Source organism: Acomys russatus, chromosome 32, assembly GCF_903995435.1.
Source record: "Acomys russatus chromosome 32, mAcoRus1.1, whole genome shotgun sequence".
Lineage (NCBI taxonomy): Eukaryota > Metazoa > Chordata > Mammalia > Rodentia > Muridae > Acomys > Acomys russatus.
In genome coordinates, this window is record NC_067168.1 from 23,095,545 (window position 1) to 23,116,904 (window position 21,360).

Here is a 21,360-nt window from a genome sequence, read left to right on the forward strand (position 1 = left end):
TTTTAGTGATAGAAAACGAGCTAGAGAATTTATAGACTCTGATTTTTCAGAAAGGTGAGTATAAGTGTATTTTGTTTCACATTCCACTAAGAAAACAGGGGATTTTCCTTTGTATAACTTTAACTTTGTTTAGTTTCTACCATTATTTCATTCTGCACTGAGGTTTTTGATTCACTTATTTGCAGTTTCAATAGAGACCCTGTGACATTAGTCACTTAGGCCTCTCCCTCCTCTGGGGAGGTGTCCTTCCAAAGTGAATACTCCATAGTACTCTACATTGCCCAAAGTTTAAAATGAGTTTTTAAAAATAGTTCTAGATCATAATAAACACTTTTTCTCTAGACAGTTTTGGGCGTGTGAAATCATCTTTTCTTAGACTATTATTAGCACAGTGGTTCTCATTCTTGCTTGTATATCAGAATCATTGTGGTGTCTCTTAAACAAGTCTGTCAGTTTAGAAGCTAGGAACACATACAGCTTAGTGGTGGAGCGCTTGCATAGCATTCATTAGTCCTAGTTCCATTCCCAACAAGAGGGGAAAAAAAGAACTACTGTCTTAGATCCGTTATATGAGCCTAAGCTCAAGATGTCGTGCAGGCCACTGTAGCAGGTACCGTATTAGCACCACACTATATTAAAATGAGAGTCCGCACCTCAGAGTCCATTTACCTCTATAAGACGATTGTTCTGTTAATAAAGCTTTGCCAGTGGTTTTTATAACATCCTCTGCTCACAGGAAATGTAAGCCAGCCTAGGCCAATGTGAGACTCTGTCCTCAACTGGCAAAACAAAATAATAGAACTCTTATTCCAGAAGCAAATAGAAATACTCACCAGCATTAGTCATTAAAAATAAGTATTTAAAAACATCAATAAAAACCACAATGCACTACTACTCTATATCTACCAGATAGCTGCTGAGGGCAGTATAAAATTATCACAATAATTTTTGGAAGTTGGCATTATCTGTAAAACTAAACGTAGATAAACCTTGACTTATCAGTGTTTTAAGTATGTTCTGAACAGGAATTTATACACATATCCACTGTCTGAGTTAGGGTTTTATTGCTGTAAAAGACATCATAATCAAGGCAACTCTTATAAAGGAAAACGTTTAATTTGGTCTGGCTCACAGTTTCAGAGGTTTAGTCCATTATCATCACGGCAGGAAGCATGGCAGCGTGCAGGAGACAGATGCTGGAGAAGGAGCCGAGAGTTCTACATCTTGATCCGCAGGCAGCAAAAGGAGACTGTGCCACACTGGTGTAGCTTGAGCACAGGAGACCTCAGAGCCCGTCCCACATAGGGACACACTTCCTAATAGTGCCACTCCCTCTGGGCCAAGCATTCAAGCACATGAGTGTATGGGGCCTATATCTATTCAAACCACCACAGCAACAAAACACTTTCAAAAGTTTTCTTAAATTTACTTATTTTCACACATCTGAGTGTTTTGCTAGCATATATGTTTATGTACCACATGCATTCAGTGCCAGGGAGATGAGAAGACATCTTATCTTCTGGTGATGGATTTAACAGATAGGTGTGAGCTACCACTTAGATGCTAGAAACCAAACCAGGTCCTCTTCAAGAGCAACAACGGCTCTTAACTACTGAGCCAACACTCTAGCCTCACATAAACACACAAAAAGATGCCTTAGTGAAGTGAGCTGTTTTGTTTTGTTTTGTTTGGAAGGGGGAGTCAGTGTTTTGTTATTGGTTTTGTTTGTTTTTTTCTTGTTTGAGCCTCCCAAGTATATCACCGCTGCTTGGCAGTTAAAGAGGGTTTGTTTTGTTTTTTAAGATTATTTGATTGTGTGTGTGTGTGTGTGTGTGTGTGTGTGTACGTACAGTTGTATGTTTCACATACATGTGAGTGCCCTCAGAGGCCAGAGAGAGCATTGGATCTCCTGGAGCTGAAGTAAGCTGCCTGGTGTGGGTGCTGGAAACCAAACTCTGGTCTTCTGTGTTTTTAACTGCTGGGTCATTTCTCTAACCTCTAACAGTTGAAAGCTATCTTATATTATATTAATTATATTATATTATATTTCTATCATGTGTTCATCATTGTTGGTGCACGTGTGCCACTGATGCATATGGAAATCAGAGGCCAGTTTGATGGAAACAGTTCTTTTCTCTGTAGGGGCTCCGGGTCTAACTTGGGTCATTGGACTTATAGGCAAGGGCCTTTATCCATTACAGCATCTCTCTAGCCCCTCGGTGTACCTACTGCTACTCAAATACTCGATCCAGACTCTGCTTCTTCTCTTTTTCTTTCCATGTCAATCAGATGCTTAGTTTTACTACTTTTTCCCTTTCAAGTTTTGCAGTTCTGTCTGTCCCTCTCTGTTCCAGGGACCTAGTTCCAGGTCATCAGTTCACCTGATTATTTGTTCACCTCCTATTTCCCATAAATTCACTTCCCAATTTAACACAAGAACTTCTGCCTATGTCAGTGTCTCATTGGGCAACTGCCTTCCGAGAGTAGCCTGTGAGATACAGTGCCTGTGCCCGGGGACACATTGCTGAGTCTTTGCTAATTGTATTAGTCAGGATTCTCTAAAGGAGCAGAACTCATAAAATGAATGCTGCAAAATACTATTAGAATTAATAGAGCACGCACACGCACGCAGACGTGTACTACTGAAAGGCAATTTAGACTGGTTTACATGGTGTGATCTGGGTAGTTCAGCAATGGCCAAGAGGCCAATAATTATTCAGTCCATGAGGCTGGATATCTCAGCATTTCCAGTCTGGTGCTGGAGTCCTGGAGATTCCTGGAGAGCTACTGGTCTTTGGTGTATATTGAAATCCTGAAGGAGTTGTGTTCTAAAACCACTGGAGGAATGCCTCAGCAGCAGGGTAAGTGAGCTTGCAAGTGATAACAAGGATGGGCGAAGTTTCCTTCTTCCTGTCCTTTTAAAGAAAGAAACCTAGGAGCTTGGGCTGTAGTCAATTCTAGATGTAGTCAGGCTGACAACCATATCAGGAATGTAGGGAAAAGAAAGGACAGCGTGTTCTGATCTTGGAATTTTGAAAAGAGCATATTTGGTGCTGTTTTTGTACATAATATAGAACATATAAATAATTTATTAATAAGTCAGCTGATAAACATGATGAGACAAAGTCAGATTTATGTGCTTGTATTTGAGGCACAGTCTGGTGACACCACCATACTTGTTTTCAGTCTTTCCTTTTCTCCATCCTGATTGGCTGTTGCTTCTCCTGACCAAAGCTCTCCTTACTTCTTTCCTTTGGCCTTTACTCAATGTGGGCGACTCCCCACAAGTCATCTTCCTGTAGGTTAGCACAGCTTTCTGTTCCCACAGAACACTGTGGGTGATTGTGGCCTGGCACTTTTACCTTTGGAATTATCTGCTATTATGTATGGGTTTTATCTTTATGCTCTAAGACTTATTGAGGGAAAGAATTTCACCGAAGTTTTATACTTGGGGCCCCTGAAACAGGTCTTACATATACTTGATGCTCATATATTGTTAGAACCAAAGTGACGCCTCAAGTTTTAATAGGTAAGAACTGAGATAGTGATAGTTTTAATGTCAAAGAAAAGATAAATATTTACAAATGCATTATCTCTAGAAGGTAGAGTTATTACAGTTTTCATAGATTTATTTCCAGTGTCTGATAGTGTCTGGCACATAACAGTTACTTGTCAATACTTGCTTACTGAATGAATATTATAGAAAAACATTCGTGTATTGTTAAGCTCTTAATATAAAAACTAAATTTGAAGACATTTCCTCTTTAAATTTTTTTCATTTGAAACAGAAACTAAATGATTGTCTTTTGACTTTATTTTTTTTACATTGTTTTGTAAAGGAAATCTTGAGCATAAAGGAATATGAATTTTTTCATAATTTTTTTTCTCTTCTAGTAAACGAAGCAAAAAAGGAGATAAAAATGGGAAAGGCTTGAGACACTTTTCAATGAAAGTATGTGAGAAAGTTCAGCGGAAAGGCACGACATCCTACAATGAAGTAGCTGATGAGCTGGTGTCTGAGTTCACCAATTCAAGTAACCATCTGGCAGCTGATTCGGTAGGTGGATCATGAATTTCACACGGGCTGTGAGACCTGCATTCAGTTTACCTATTGCCTGTGTCGTAGACCTGAGGAACCAGGGAAGCTTGGGAGTCCCTTGAGCATTTCCTGTGTATTATTTGTGTGTTTGTGTGTGTGATGTGTGTGTCCACATGCATGCCATGCCATATGCAGGAGTCAGGACAGTGTTGTAGTGTCAGTTCCCACCTTCTACCTTTAGCTGGGACCTGGAATTCAAACTCCAGAACTAATGTGAGAAATGCTTTACCCAGCTGGCGCATGTATAGTCTCCAAAGATGAGCTTTTTTTGTTTTTCTCTCACCCCATCCCCTCTTGGTTTTGTTGTTGTTTGTTTGTTTGTTTGTTTGTTTTTCGAGACAGGGTTTCTCTGTGTAGCCTTGACTATCCTGGACTTGCATTATAGACCAGGCTGGCCTTGAACTCATAGAGATCCACTTGCCCCTGCCTCCCAAGAGCTGGGATTAAGACAAGGTTTCTCTGTGTAGATTTGGTTAACCTGGAACTCGCTCTATAGATCAGGCTAGTCTAAAACTCAGATCTGCCTGCCTCTGCCTTGTGAGTGTGGGGATTAAAAGTGTGTGCTACCGCTGCTGGGCAATAATTTTAAAATGTAATTTTGGGGCCGTGTAAATTCTGGGGCACTTAAAAGATTAAAGCAGGAGAACATCCACAAAATTGAAGCCAGCTTGCAGTATATAGTGAGCTCAGCACTGACCTGGGCTGCATAGTGAGAAGTCCCCCATGTCAAATAAACAGGAGTCAGAATACTAGTGTTTTACCCAGAACACGATGTTACGTGTAGCCTGCGATGTCAAGAATACAATATTTACATTCAGTTTCATGACTTAAATTTTCTGTTGATTGAGAAGTCATTGTATATTTACATGGATTCAGTGTTCCCCACAGTTCTTTTTATCAGAACATTTCATTGATTCAGTTTTCTCTTTAAGAACTTCCTGTGTACAATAAGAACCTTATAATACAAATCAATATAAATGTATTAGTCTTATTACCAAAAGAAAGGAAAAGTTGGCTGAACCAATCAGTGTGCTGAGAATACAGAAATGTTTTGGGTCCAGTTCCTGGTTTCATAGATTGAAAACAGCTGTTAAGCACTGGTCCATTGTAAGAAGCACAGCTTCACATAGACCTTGAAACATGCATCTTTGGTGTGCATATGAATGTTGTCATGCATGAGTGTGCAAATGCCAGAGGTTAATATTGGTTGTCTTGCTCTGTCACTCATCTCCTTATTTTTATTTGTTTGTTGTTTGTTTATTTACTTATTTATTTATAGACAGGGTCTTCGTTTGCATCCCTGACTGGCCTGGAAATCACTGTGTAAACCAAACTGCCCTTGAGCTCAGAGAACCCATTGCTTCTTCTTACCAAGTGCTGGGATAAAGGTGTATGGTGCCACTCCTGGCATGCTCGCTTGAAGCCTGGGTTCTCACTGAACCTGAAGCTTCCTGATTGGCTAGCTAGGAGACCAGTCAGCACCAAGAGTCCACCTGTCTTCACCACCCTTTACCACGGCGGTTACAGACACACGCTGCTAGAGTTGGCTTTTACGTGGGGGACCAGGGCCCAAACTTAGGTTTTCATGCTTGCATAGCAAAGCACTTTACCCATTCAGCTATCTCCCCAGCCCTTGATGTTTTTGAAGTATAAAATTCTTCCAGATAATGCAGGCACCTTAATTTCTATATATTCTGGACTTAACATAGCTTCATGCAGCTGAGATTTACCCGTATAGTCACATTTTCTACGTCTCCAAGCTTACATTTTTAGTAATCTTCTCTCACCTGAAGTCCCTGCAGTGTTTTTAAATGTCAATCCAGTGGTAGTATGGTATTTGTTTCTGAAGTTATTTTGTGTTAGAATTGTCTTCAGGGCTGGAGGTATAACCCAGTGGTAGAGCACCCTTTTAGCATGCACAAGGCCTTGGGTTCAACGCTCAGAGCAACCTAAAAACAAACAAACAAATGAAGGGGGAATGTCTGGAGATGGTCAGATGCCTCAGCTGACAAAGGCATTTTGCCACCAAGCCTGGTGACCTGAGGTGAAAGAAGAGATTGGGCTTCCACAAGTGGTCCTCTGAATTCTGCATGAGAATGTGCCTGCCCGCCCACCCCTTACCCACACACAAGTAACTGTTTTTAAAAAAAAAAGCTTAAAAGTGTCTTCACTACATTGAATTCTGAAAATGTTTTAACTGGGCATAGTTTTTTTTTTTTTTTTTCTCAGCAGTTGGGAGATACTATTGTTAACATCAACAGCATGTGAAAAATAACCTTTATAACTTATCACTTAATAAAAATATTTTTAGCAGGCTTATGATCAGAAGAACATTAGACGAAGAGTTTATGATGCTTTAAATGTGCTAATGGCAATGAACATAATTTCAAAGGAAAAAAAAGAGATCAAGTGGATTGGCCTGCCTACCAATTCTGCTCAGGAGTGCCAAAACCTGGAAGTAAGTGGGAAGCACTGTTGGATAGCAGGTGTTTTTTTCTGTTTTTGTTTTACATGTAAGACATTTTCATTTAAAATTACCGTGTAATATTAAAACGTTCCTAGTTAATATTTACTATCATTGCTTTAAGACTTCATGGAGGATTCGAAGTGGAAGAGTTTTGGAGACACATTTTGTAGTTTATTTAACAAAACCAGGAACTGAGGAACAAAATGTCACCGAGAGGTCTGGGCATGAAGGCGATCATGCGTGTATCTGTAATCTCAGCACTTGGGGATAGGAGGGGGATCTGGGTCATGGTTGTCTCGACCACATAGTTCAAGGCTAGCCTGAGTATATACCCTGTCCCCACACAGACCAACAACAAAGTATCCAACACAAAGCAACAACAAGAAAGTTAAATGAGAGCTGGAGTGGTGGTGCACTCCTTTAATCCCAGCCCTGGGAGGCAGAGGCAGGGGGATCACTGTGAGTTCAAGGCCAACCTCATCTACAGAGTGAATCTAGGACAGCCATGGCTACACAGAGAAACCTTGTTTTGGGGGTGAGGGAGTTAAATGAGTGAATTTCATCTTTTGTTTTCTCTTAGAAAATATCTTTATTTCATTCTAATTTAATTCTAAGTACCTGCCAATAAATTTTTGGTAGTTCATCTAACAGATCTAATCTTACTTGATTACTAATTTTGATGCAAAGTAAATCTGTAAGAATTCAGACAACAGCTCAAGCTGGTGCTTATTTCCTGTGTTGCTTATCCAAGACCCTGAATGTAAGTACTAAAGTTAAATTCACTTTTGCCTCTACTGCCAGTAAGTGGCAGCACTACATTTTGTACATGGCCTTCACTCATTTTGGAACAATGTTAAAAGCTATTTTTAGCTTGGTTAATTTTAAGCATTATAGAGAATGTGTTTTCTAACATAGTTTCTAAATTGGTTTGTTATAATCTTACTGTTATGACCATGAATAATAATATGAACTGAGGTAAACAGTAGCTCTTGGAAATAATTACAGTTGCTTTCAAATTTTACTCAGTACTTTTGTACTATCACCAACTTATAATTATATATTATCTTATATTATGTTATATTATTGTTCTGATGAATGATTTTAAAAAGCCACATTCATCAAAGGCTACAGGATGGTGGGTTTTTTTATTTGTTTGTTTTGTTTTGTTTTGGTTTTTGGTTTTTTGAGACAGAGTTTCTCTGTGTAGCCTTGGCTGTCCTGAACTCACTTTGTCGACCAGGATGGCCTTGAACTCACAGAGATCCACCTGCTTCTGCCTCCCAAGTGCTGGGATTAAAGACGTGCGCCACCACGCCTGGCCAGGATGATGTTTTTATGTGCTACAGTAGAAGTGTCTCCCTTTCTCTTTTTCTTCTTGACTCAAATTTGAACATTATGAATAATATTAGACTGACACTAAAGACTCATAAGCTAAATTCTAACATTACCATGTCCTTAACCACAGAAGAGACAAAGTGTAACACGAAAATCAAGACCCCAAGAAACTATTGCTTCAGTAGAGGAGATGAGAAATTGAGGAGTTGTCAGAAATACGATGTAATCTGGGCTCAGGCTAACAGCTTTGTAATAGAGCTCTCGCTGAGTATGCATGAGGGTCTAGGTTCTATCTCGGGTGAGAAAGGAAGAGGTGTAGAGAAGGGACAACCATGAAAAAAGCTTCTAGATGTCCTAGAAGGAGGGATCAGGTAAATTTTTGCCAAACGAGTAATCAGCTAGTTCACTTTTGAGAGGGAACAGAAGTTTGCCAGATGTTTACAGGCATTCCATGGACCAAGACAGGAACAAGAAAATGTGCTTATAGCTAAGTGTGGCCAAGATATATGGCGATAGAGAAGTGAGGTAGCAAGTTTCTGAATGCTAGGCAATGTAGACCTGCTAGGGAAAGCATGGGTAGCTATTTTTTAAATGCCAGATCCAACAGTGTGCACCTCTAATCCCCCCATTTGGAAGGTGGAGGCAGGAGGGCTACAAGATCTGTCTTATCTGGGTTACATAGCTACTCTGTGTCCTTGAAAAAATTTTTTTAAATAAAAAATACTTGATAGAAGAGAGAAATGGGATAGAAAAGGAAGGATTGGATATGATCTGAGCTATGTAGGTAAGAAAGGCAGATGTGGGCATAACCGGCAGGTAGGGCGTAGCCTCTGTTCTTACAGCAGTGTCACAGATGTTCATGTGACTTCAAGTAGTACAAAGGTGATAATGACTGACAGAACTATGAGAAGGAACTCCTAGTATAGACAGAGTACGTAAGGAGCAAATATTGTTGGAGAAGATAAGAAATGTGCTTTACTCGATGTGTCATAGAAGCAAGCAAGCTAGATGTGGTGTCACACACTAGTACCCAGCATTTGGGAGGTGGGCAAGAGGGTCTTGGGTTTGATCCTAGCGTGAACGAGTAACATAGGAGAGAGAGACCCTCTCTCCAAATTCAACAACAAAGGATGAACGTATACCTTTGTTCTAAAGACTCTTTGGGGATGGAGAGGTGGCTTGGCAGCCAGGAGCACTCGATGCTCTTGCCGAGGATCAGGGTTCAGTTCCTGACACCCACATGGTGCCTTAGAACCATCTGTAACTCCAGGGGAACCAGTGGCCTCTTCTGCCCTCCAAGGAAATCAGACACCAGGCACACGTGTGGTGCACAGACATACATGGAAGGAAAACACTCATAAAATAAAAATAAATCTTTTAAAAATGATTTAAGGATTTGTTCGCTGGTTTGGTTTTTTGTTGTTGTTTACTGTTTGTCTGTTTTTAACAACATCTGTCCTAAAGATAGAGAAGCAGAGGCGCATAGAGCGGATAAAGCAGAAACGAGCCCAGCTGCAAGAGCTTCTCCTGCAGGTAAAGACCTGCCGTGCTTCTCACGGCCTGCCTTGCCAGGTGGCACTTCTTTGCTCATTTGCTTCTAAAGCCGGTGTGTTTTGTAGCTGTGGTGCCATCAGGTAGCACTGGGAAGAATGTTAGCACAGCCCTCCCGTGGTAGCTCATTGATCTTGAATGCTTAGCCTCCCAGGTGGTCCAGCTGCCCTCACTCCTACCCCTTCCCTAACCTCCAGGCTCCCACCTTGGGTGCAGCAGCCTCTTTGGGTGTTCATTCTTACCCATGAGTAGGGATAGCAAGGAGTTTCGCTGTTTGTTGTTTTGTCCCCAAAGTGGGATCCTTTAGACTTAGCACAGCTGGTAAGGCAGGTGTGGCCTTTAGCCTCCCCATCCAGCTTACACTAGCAGGTCTGTATTGGCTTCCACCAGAAGCAGACATAGGTTCCCTATCCGAGGCAGGATGAGTCCTACTTTACGCTGAGAGGAAATATTTCTGTCCCAAAGGGGAGGTAAAATGAGGAATGAGTTTAGGAAAAGAAGGTCTACAGAAAAATGAATTACTCTTTTTAAATTAATTCAGTAAATTATTGCAACTGCAGTTTTCTTTAACCAATTAGTCCCCCAATGATTGACACAGAGAGACTATGAATTAAGGCACTATGCTGGGCAGCTTCTGAGCTATTTTAATCCTATTACCTTTGAAACCCACATAAAAGCCAATCACTTGCCACTCTGATGACTCCCAGGCAGTTTCTGCTCCATCAGTCTGTCCTTGTAACCACGTGCTCATCGCTGTCCTGCCTCATGGTGAGTGTCTGTCTCTCTCTCTCTCTCTCTCTCTCTCTCTCTCTCTCTCTCTCTCTCTCTCTCTCTCTTCCTTTTCTCCTGTTCTCTTTCGCTCTTGTCCTCCTCCCTGCAAGCCCCAAGCCCTGGCACCTAACTAAGCCCTGGCGCCTAACTCTCTCCACTCCCTCTCTTCTGCCCAGTCATAGGCTTCAGCATCTTTATTTAGCCAATCAGGGATAGTTGGGGAACATAGGAGATAGTTCAACATTCATAACAATGCCCATGGCAGGGCGGGAACCAGATCTCTAGGAACTGAAATCAGCCTTTGTAAACACAGCTGGACCGTCCTCTAACATCTCCCCCTTTCTGTACAATTAAAAGCACCATTTTAAAAACTATATACAGTAAGAATAAATACAAAACAATCATCAAAAAACCAATAGGTAAGACATACACATAATGTCTAATCAAGAGGTATTTGGTAACCTTGAAAAAAATACATCTATCCTATCTTGGTGACTTTAAAGTTTTGTACCTAAATTATTTTCTATAGTATCTTGTAGCTATCAATCTAAAAACATCTGTCTAGCTCAAAACATCTTCTTAACTTCTAAGTACCTAAACTTAACTGTAAAACTATAACTATCTGGTTTTCAACCCCATCAGAAACTTGAGAAGGAATACAATTAATTACCTGAGTAAACAGGAAGTATAGGCTGGCAACTTCCAAAATTAAAAAATGACAGAGACAGATCACTGCCTGGACAGCCACCCGAAAATTCTGTAACATTGGAGCATCATCTTCAGCCTTCTGGCCTAGTATATCTGACGGTCATTTGTGAAGCAGAAACTATTAAGAACTTGCTTACTCTGTCTTGGCAAAGCTTGGCAGTCAACTCAGCCTGCATCCAAGCTTGCCCATTTTAGGCAGAATTCTGTCTATGGTAGAAATGAGGGCATTTTCTTTGCCCTGGGGGCTAACTTGCCATTTGAAGCCATCTCCATATGGAGGTTCTTCAATGTTCATCATCTTCTTTGAGGTAGGTTGGGTGGTGCCAAGAGTTGAGCTGTCTTGTCAAAGAATCCTTAAAATAATAAAAACATCTTTTTTTAAAAAAATGTATTGATTAAGTATACAGTGTTTCATCTGCATGTGCCCCTGCCTTCCAGAAGGCGGCACCAGATCTCAGTATAGATGCTTGTGAGCCACCATGTGGTTGCTGGGAATTGACCTCAGGACCTTTGGAAGAAGGGGCAACATTCTTAACCTCTGAGCTATCTCTCCAGCCCCAATAAAAACATCTTTAAATGTCATATTCTCTAGATCTGTAAGGTTTTTGAAGACCTACTTATCTGTTCATTTTTTTTTAACATGATCTATCTATAGAATCATATCTATCTGTTAAACCTAGGATGTATATTCCTGTGACATGATCATGAGTTGATCAACTAACAATTAACTTGTATCATTTAACTATCCTAAACAATTTATAATAGCAGCTTTAAAAGCACTAGAAGTAAACCTTGTGTTATGAATGAATTGTACAGGCACAATACCTCTTACCAGAGTAGAAAATGTGTGTGTGTTTGTGTGTGTGTCTATGTGTCTAGCAAAGCAACCCTGAATCATACCGAGATGTATACTAATGTATCAAAATAACCTTATTTAAAAATAACAATATTGCTAAGTTGAAGAGTAGATACAATAGTCTACCTTTTGTCTTGTTATTCCTATATTTCTGCATCCCCCCCTTCTTTCTCTTTAGCCCCTTTCTCCTTACCTAAGAAAGAAAAAAGAGAAATCCCCAAGTCTTAAGTTTTTACACTTTGCTTTTTAAAAATAAGACCAGTAATAACTTATAGCCATCCCTAATAAATATCCATAGCCCCCCAAAATAACCAAAAACCTACTCAACTCCCTTTAAGGGAAATGGGACATTATTCTCTTAAGGTTGTTTCCCATTGATTTGGGGCATAGGCTACCTTTTTGGGGGACCCAAATAAAATTGGGGAACAATGGTTAAAGCAAGCTAGCAATAACATGTGTGGTCCAGTCTCTAAATGTTGAGAAGTTCCAGGCTTAAAAGAAGTCCTTTTTGGAACAGTCTAAAAATGCTGGACCAATTGAAATCAGCAGCTTTATTTGAAGCTGTCCTGGGAGCAGGTTTTTAAGGAACAGCAGCTGAAGCTGCTGTGGCTGGAACATGCATGATGCTAGAATAAGACAAGGGAGAAAGAGAGCAGAAGATGTGGTAGGAGGAAAGGAAGCCAGAGATAGAGCAGTAGCCAGGAGGTAAAATGGTGATGAGCATGTGGTTACAAGGACAGACTGATGGAGCAGAAACTGTCTGGGAGTCATCAGAGTGGCAAGTGATTGGCTTTTATATGGGTTTTAAAGATACTAGAGTTAAAACAGCTCAGAAGCTGCCCAGCATAGTGCCTACAGCTTAATAATAAATCATAGTCTCTCTGTGTCAATTGTTGGGGAACTAATTGGTTAAAGACAACTGCTGTTAGCCGGGTGTGGTGGCACATGCCTTTAATCCCAGTACCCAGGGACGCAGAGGCAGTTGGATTTCTGTGAGATTGAGGCCAGCCTAATCTACAAAGTGAGTCTAGGACAGCCAAGGCTACATAGAGGAACCCTATCTCGGGGTGGGTGGAGGGAGAAAAGAAAAGAAGAAAGACTGCAGTTGTAATAATTTACTGAATTGATTCATTAAAAAAAATAATTGATTTTTCTTCTAATGGGACCTAATGTGGGGCCAGTAACCTGTCTCAAGGCATTGAAATTAGCATTTGAAAGCACAGTTGGACATTCCTCCAAAAAAGGTCTCTGTTGACTGGTCGGAGGCTATGTGAAATATCCCAGGAGCTGGCCCAATTCATCCCTTACAGTAGCTGTTTCCTGGGCTTGGGGACCTGGAGAAAAGGGCAGTATGAAACATCAGGCTTCTGTATCCACTAAGAAGTTCACAGCTCCCTGGGCTCCTCAGGTGGGGCTGCTGTCAGGGATTCTGGAGAGTGGAGCCCCAGAGGACCCAGCGATGTTCAGATGGGGGAGCTGCTTTCAAGTTCTTGCTGCCCAAGGGCCATCTTGCCCTCCAGTACTTGCCTTGGGAGTTGGGAAAGGTTTCCGGAAAGGGCGAGGTGGCCTTGGCTGGCCACAGAGGACACATGTCCTAGGGGGATACTTCAGGATGGCCCTTCCTTGGGTAGCTTTCCTAACAGCCAGTAGGTTTTTCAGCCATTTGTCCTGTACCCCGCCCTTTACAGGTTCTGTTTGTAATACACTGAGGTAGTGGTCTAGACAGATTGGTCCAAGTTCTTACTTGGCTTAGCCAACAGTTTTTGCAGTTTTCTATGACTATCTGGGCCTGATTGGGTGAAGAATTTGCCTTTCAGGAGTACCTTGTCCTCCAAAGACTCTGCTGTTAGATCAGTATGTTTCCTAGTAGTCTGCTTTACTGTCTGGAGAAAAAGAATAGGTTCAATTTTCTCTCTGGTAAATGGCCTTTGGCTGGTAGTATTGAAGGATTTGATCTCTGTTTTCCTTAAATCCTCTAAAATATGATAAAGTGCTTTCTCTTGCAATGACCATATGAGTCTCTGGGTGGATCACTCAGAGGGAACACCTGGACTCCTGTGGGAACATGGGCCTGTGATATGGTAGTCATTACCAGCCGCTATGACCCTTTCTTTTGCCTTTTCCTTCTAAGATCAAAGTCTGGTCTAAAATGAGCAGGGACTTTCTCTACGCCATGCTGTAAAGACTCTTTAGATGCTGTGGGCCTGTATCTACTGGCCAAGATTCTCAATGAAACTGCATAACTCCCCTTTTGATATCTTTAAGCTCTGCTAACAAGAAGGCTCTGTAAACATAGGTGGGTCTAAATTCGTCCCTCATCTCCTTCAAGGGAACTATGCCAAGGGCCTCAAGGGGACAGTCAGGAAGCCTGGGTTGATGGGCAGGGTTTGGGGGAAACCAGAGCAGCCAAGTTAGAATATGTGGGTTTTGAAGGAAAGAAGACTCAGGTGATGGGGTTACAGGGCTCGGTAGTGGTTCTCTTGACTTCAGAGGTGCAGAGCCAAACCACAGAGGCTGTCAAGGGAGCAGGGGCTAGCTAACTACTGTGGGCCACTTTAGAAGGTCTTGATGATAAAAGAAAGTTGAATAAGCTGGGCATGGTGATGCAAGCTTTTAATCCCAGCACTTGAGAGGCAGAGGCAGATGGATTGCTGTGAATTCTAGGCCAGTCTGGTCTACAAAGCAAGTCCAAAACAGCCAGGACTACAAGAAAAGCCCTGGCTTGAAAAACACACACACGCACGCACGCACGCGCGCGCGCGCGCGCACGCACACACACACACACACACACACACACACACACACACACCAAAAAAAAAAAAATCAAAAGTTGAACATAGGGAATGCTGGATCATTTTCCTTCTCTTGCAGAATTGGGCTAGTTGGAGAATAGCATAATTGAACATTCATGGGGCATCTGGTTTTTGTTTTGTTTTTTTCTTTTTTCTTTCTCTTCTCTTCTCTTTCTTTCCCATCTGCAACATGAAGGAGGACAAAAGAGAGAGAGAAAGGTCTTGGGATGTGGTTTCCCTTTCCCTTCCTGAATTCCCTAGTCCACCTGGAGGGACATCTCCAGCCTGTTAATAGAGGATAGTTAGTACCAGTCTGTCCCAGGAAGGGGCTAGATCAAGTGGTGGGATTTCTGCACCTGCCTATGGCTCAGCCTTCTGCCAGTTCCCAGGGTTTTCCTCTACTCCTGTTATGTCACTCTTTCGTCTCAGGTTTCATATTGTTGATGCCATCGTCCCTCAAAACACTTGCTTTGCCATCTGTGTACGTGCAAGGAGAATATCAGTCACAGAGAGGTGGATCCCCAATGAGGAGTGGCCTAAAGCCATGCCTGGTGGGGCAAGGGTGTCTATTCGGGAGGAAATGGCCAGAGTCCCAAGGATCGTCAGAGCAGAAAGATGCACGGTGCAGCCAGTGGACAGCTGCAAGGAACCTCATGTTTAAGAGCATGGCTGTAGTTCCCTGTGTTAGAGCAGTGCTGAAGGGAATATTCTCATAAAGTGAGACTGTCAGGCCGGGTACAGTTAGGGGAGTGCTTGCTTAGCTTTTGAAAGACGTGCACAAAGCTCTGGGTTCAATCCTAGCATTTCATAAGTCAGCTTTAGTGGCACATGCCTATAATCCCAGTGCCTGGGAAGTAAAAGCAGGAAAATCACAAGCTTAGAGTCGTATTCATATCCACAGCAGGTTCAAGGCCATGAATCAATAATAAAATAGAATAAAGCAGAGCTTTCAAAGTGTTTAAGTGCCCAGCTGAGTATTTATTTTCCTTTGCTTCTTTATACCAAAAACATGTCTCTAATTTGTAAGTCCTAATTTTTTTCTTCTACTTTTCTTTCAAGCCAAACATTTATAGAAGATTTTAACCTGAGGGCAGCCTGGCAGCATTTGTAGAATTAGGTAGCTCCAGACTGTAAATGAAACAAATTATTACTGAAGCCAGTAACTGCAAGTTTTCTGTAGGCATACAACTCAATTCCTCTTAATTTTTCATTTTTATTCCTTTCATCAAATGAGATTTACAAAGTAGTCATAGAAAATAAATTATTCAAGTTGTCTCTGTGCATTGTTATGGCTAAGCTGGTTTGATTTTTCTTAGTATGTCACAACTCGCTGTTCTCGTGACACAGAATAACTATTACCAAAATGCCACCGCCTCCCTTTTATCTTTGTATATTAGATACTTTTCTCACATACCCTAGTTAGGGCTCACAGCCTAGAGTCTTCTGAGAAGAGAGTCTCAATTGAAGATGGTAGGGATTATCTTGTTAGTTACTGTAGGGGAGCCCGGCCACTGTGGATGGCACCATTCCCTGGACCAGTGGTCTGGGCTGAGTAAGAAAGCTCAGTATGTGGTCTGTGAGCAAGCCACCAAGTTTCTGCTTCCACGTTCCCGTTGAGTTCACCCAGTGATAGACTGTGACTTGAAATAAACCCCTTTCTTCCCTGAGCTGTCTTTGGTCAGAGCATTTTATCACAGCAACAAAAAGTAACTAGCACGCCATCTCACTTACTGTTATCAAGGTAGCCCCACACAGGCATGGCAGAGGTCAGTCTCCCAGGTGATTTTCATGAAGCTGACAGTTGGCATAATGAGCTTGACTGCATTAGACCGATAGATAGCTCATACCTTTTATGTACATAAGTGTCCTTTCCTGTCTTTAAACCTTTCCCATAAGGATCACACTTAAAGCTGTTCAGCCTCTGGGACAAATGACATTGAGTCTGAAAAAGAACAAAAAGCCAAAGGGAGTCAATAAAAGGGCAACAAATAAGGAAGTCAGTCCACGGTACATGGGAGGTAATTTTATTCTTATTATTAAAATAACAGTAGTAGGTTAGGGGTGTAACTGGATGGTAGAGTGTTTGCCTGGTGACACCAGGCCTTTGGTTCACTCTCCAGCAAAACAAACAGGACGAAAATAACTGTTTCAACTGCTTCCATCGTCCAAGACAATTTGGATGCTATTAAATAGCAAGCTGTGAGGATATAAGGATCCTTCCTGATCACTGTCCATTTCTTCATATATTGCGACTCTGCTACAGCACGAGGGGCACAGAGCTGGGCAGCATGTGTGAACAGCTCCCGAGACAATGTGGTCTAGTTCAGGTTTTTCCACTTAGTGACCCTTCTAGTCTGAGGAGTCAGTATATGACATGAGTATATAGGTATACAAATCAAACACTTATTGATAATAAACAATGAAGAAATTTATTTCAAAATCATTCTTGTTAGAAAATAATTTTTACTAAGCCGGACATGGTGCTTTAATCCCAGCACTCTGGAGACAGAGGCAATTGGATCGCTGTGAGTTCGAGTTCAAGGCCAGCCTGGTCTACAAAGATAGTTCCAGGCCAGCCAGGGCTATTACACGGGGCTATTACAGAGAAACCCTGTGTTGGGAAAAAAGAAAAGAAAATAATTTTACTGTTTATTAAAGACAAAGCAATTTTGCATGTAAAAGATGAATGTGGCTCTTTATTTTTACATAAAATTTGAGGCCAGCATGATGGCTAGTAGGTAAAGACACTTTGAATGTAAATCTGGTGCGTTGAGCTCAGTCCCTGGAATACCACATAAGGTAGACGGAGAGAACCAACTCCCTAAAGTTGTCCTATGACCTTCACATAATATATATATATATATATATATATATATTTTTTTTTTTTTTCCTACTTTATTTTATTTTATTTTTTTGAGACAGGGTTTCTCCATCTTGCCTCTCCTGGATTCACTTTGTAGATCAGGCTGGCCTCGAACTCGAACTCACAGAGATCTGCCTGCCTCTGACTGAGTACTGGGATTAAAGGCATGCACCACCATGCCTGGCCTAATCTGTTTCTTTTTCTTTTTATTAGATTTATTTATTATGTATATATTGTTCTGTCTGTATGTATGCCTTCACTCCAGATGAGGATAGCAGATCTCCTTGTAGATGGTTGTGAGCCACCATGTGGTTGCTGGGAGTCGAACTCAGGACCTTTAGAAGAGCATGGAGTGCTCTTAACCACTGAGCCATCTCTCCAGCCCCTAATTTAATTTTTTTAAAGAGTTAAAGTTTGGCCAATTATTTGATACTGCAGGTCAGAAAGTGTCTTCAATATCTTTCACAGTTGATTGTCATTTTTATTTTATAATTTTCAGAGAATGTCACTTTGTCAAGCATGTCATGCACAATGGCGGAAGTATGTTTAGATTACAAAAATTGTTAAATTCTGCCCTAATCTCAAGCCAAAATTAATTTAATGATTTATGAATCTCAAGAAACATTTTGTTGTTAATTGTTTTGAGACGTGGTCTCTCTATATAGCTTTGGCTGTCCTAGAACTCACTTATATAGACCAGGTTGGCCTCAAACTCACAGAAGTCTGACTGCCTCTGCTTCCCAGCTACTGGGATTTAAGGTGTGCACCACCATGTCCAGCGCAAGAAGTAGTTTTTAAAAATCAAGCATTCTAACACAGTGTAATCCAAAGATAAACTAATTTTATATTGGTATAATGCTGATGGTAGAAGAATATTACAGGCTTTGTTTTTCATAATTGATTATATTTTCTACAAGAGTAGAAAACTCTGGAGTAAAATCGCCTCAGTTCACCTTATACAGTTGTCTTAAGTGTGGTGCATCAGTCTGTGGTTGTCATTGCTGCATGGTGCGAGGACATAAACAGTGCAGTATTCGTGTTGTGTGCTTCAGTAAAATTATACGCTACAACACAGGTGAGAAACACCACAGGTTCATGTTATGGTAGACTTTGAATTAATTTGTCATGACTCAGACAAATTTTGTTTTTGTTTTTGTTTTTGTTTATAACAAAACATAACCTCATGTGGGATCTCAACCCACAGTCTAAGAAGCTGTATTTCTCACAGGACAGTGACAATAATTATAATAAATAGTGGTAAAATCTATATGTTTTATATACTAAGACTCAGTATTCTCAGGAAAATGTCAGGTTGGGGAAGCTTGGGCTGGGTTCCAGTGTTACCCTGAGGGAAGGTTTTGAGTTATACAAACCTTAGAAACCACTGTGGTAGGGATTTGGGGGCATGGTTGACAAGGGCTGGGAACCCACTGTCCTGCAGCCAACCAGAGCAGTGCTGCTTCCGTCTGTTTTCTTCTGTGAGTGTCCCAGCTATCACCTGGAGAAAGAATTCTCTGCCTTAACATAGCTGTGTTTATCTCTGGGCTAGATAGAAGCTGAGATGCATTTCACCCTGAGCTCCGGTTGCTGTGTGAGGGGATTGAGCCAGAGCTTAGGTGGGCTCGCTGTGAGCAGGACCATTGCCTGTGCTGCCAGGCTCTGCCATAGTTCTCAGAGCCTGTTTCTCCAGGAGATGGGAACCAGAGCCACAGTATTCACCTAAGTTAGACACCATCAAAATATATGTGTTTTGCCAGGCCTGGCGGTGCATGCTTTTTAATCCGAGGCCTGGAGAGACAGAGGCAGGTGGGTCTCTGTGAGTTTGAGGCCAGCCTGGTCTAAACAGCAAGTTCCAAGACAACTAGGCCTGTTACACAGAAAAACCCTGTTTTGAAAAACAAAAAAAAAGTTTTACCCTTGAAATGTGTTTTAATCTTTTACCATGTTTAACTTTTATTTACTAGTACAGATAGGCTACCTGTTTAAAGTCTCTAATTTTGAAATAGATATTTTAAATATATTATATTAATTCATTTAAATTCCAAGTGACTTTTTCATTTTAAATGACCACTTTTTGTTTATTGAACATTACAGCAAATTGCTTTTAAAAACCTGGTACAGAGAAATCGACAAAATGAACAACAAAACCAGGGCCCTCCAGCTCTGAACTCCACCATTCAGCTGCCATTTATAATCATTAACACAAGCAGAAAAACAGTCATAGACTGCAGCATCTCCAGTGACAAGTGAGTGGGGACCTGGGGAGGGTACAGGGCTGGCCTTCTGTTCATGTTCTCCCATGCAAAGTTGGTGCACCCCACTATCTGCAGCCCCTCAAGACCAGCTTCCATGGGGTTTGTGGAATGCCTCCTCAGACATGGGTCCTGTCTGTGCATGCCTGTGACATATCTATGGTGGTCCCTGGGTCCAATCTGTCATGTGTGACACTTGTGTGGTAACTGAGCAAGTAACTGCAGTAAGTTAGACAGACCATCACTGAGGGCCCAGGAGGAAGTCGGGTCATTGGTGAGTCACTGGGATAGTTTATTATGAGGATATATCAGACCAGTATGTGGCATGAAACCAGTTGTTTCATTTTATTATATCATACTTACATAAGCTTCTATTTCCTACATTTTTTTTTTTTTTTAAAGAAGGGGGTCTCACCCAGCAGTGGTGGTGTACACCTTTAATCCCAGCACTTGTGAGTTCGAGGACAGCCTGGTCTACAGAGCAAGTTCCTGGACAGCCAGAACTACATAGAGAAACCATGTCTCTAAAAACCAAACAAAAAATAAAGGGGTCTCAACTGACTCCCTCCTCCTTCCTTACCTCCCACATGCGGAGATGAAAAGGTGTGGCCGGAACACCTGCTGCTTTTGTTGCTTAATCAATAAGTGACCATTAAAGTCCTGGGTATAAGATTGGGGATATGGCACAGTGAGCAAAGTGTTTGTGCAAGCATGGGGTCCTGAGTTTGGATCCTCTGCACCCATATAAAAGCAGGGTGTGTACCATGCTGACCTATAACCCTAGCTGTGGGGCAGGGTGGGGGGAGGGTGATAACAGAGACAGGTTTGCCAGGGCTTGCTGGCTCATTGAGAGAACCTGTCTCAAAAACAACAAGTCGGAGAGTGATAAAGGAGGACACCCAGTGCCCTCACCTGCCTCCACACACGGCAACACGTGAGCCGGTGAACCTTTAAAAACTATCTGTAACAGTCTAAATCCCCGACACCATTCACAACGTAAGAGGTAGCACTTTCCAGAGTGGAACATTGTTTGTCTTACCCTTCCTTCTTGAGGAGGCTAGAGGTGCGCAGAGGACCACACAGGTTCCAGCTGTGGACTGGAGCTCCAGTTTGTAAAAGCTGTAGAGAAATTCACAGAGTATCTATCCAGCCCAGTAAAGTGCTACATGTCAGCATAATTGTTCACAGCCACAAACCCTCTACAGAGTTTGTATGTCAGGAAGAACTGTTAACATGGTAACACCAAGAAGTCTTCAAATGGTTAACATCTCTGGAGTGGACTATAAATGTCATACTGTAACCTGTCCACTGTAATTGCTCTCTAAAGCTAGACTCTTCTTTTATGAGGGACTATAAAATTATCTTCTTAGGTTAAAGGGCTTCAGAGGCTGAGCATGTAGCCCTCACCTATAAACCCAGACTCTGAAATTGAGCAGAAGATTGCTGTGAATTGGCCAGCACTGGCCATCCAGGAGACCTGCATAAAAGAGAACTGTCTTTAAAAATAAATACAGCACCAGATGTGGAGGCACATGCCTTTAATCCCAGCACTCAGGAGGCAGAGGCAGGTGGATCGCTGTGAGTTCGAGGCCAGCCTGGTCTACAAAGTCAGTCCAGGACGGCCAAGGCTAACACAGGGAAACCCTGTCTCGAGAAACCTAAATAA

General features: G+C 41.7%; 1 protein-coding gene across 9 annotated transcripts in view; it reads left to right on the forward strand.

The window, feature by feature from the left end:
* The window catches only part of Tfdp2 (transcription factor Dp-2), a 124,519-nt gene that overhangs the window by 93,559 nt on the left and 9,600 nt on the right, over positions 1 to 21,360 (forward strand). For 6 of the 9 annotated variants that reach the window (XM_051140666.1, XM_051140669.1, XM_051140660.1 and 3 more), the window contains 5 exons: positions 7 to 54; positions 3,895 to 4,057; positions 6,411 to 6,557; positions 9,366 to 9,434; positions 19,537 to 19,688. In XM_051140666.1, the coding sequence (XP_050996623.1) occupies positions 7 to 54; positions 3,895 to 4,057; positions 6,411 to 6,557; positions 9,366 to 9,434; positions 19,537 to 19,688 (579 nt within the window). The remainder of the gene's footprint in view (positions 1 to 6; positions 55 to 3,894; positions 4,058 to 6,410; positions 6,558 to 9,365; positions 9,435 to 19,536; positions 19,689 to 21,360) is intronic. The other 3 variants (XM_051140661.1, XM_051140663.1, XM_051140664.1) reach the window with 3 other exon arrangements.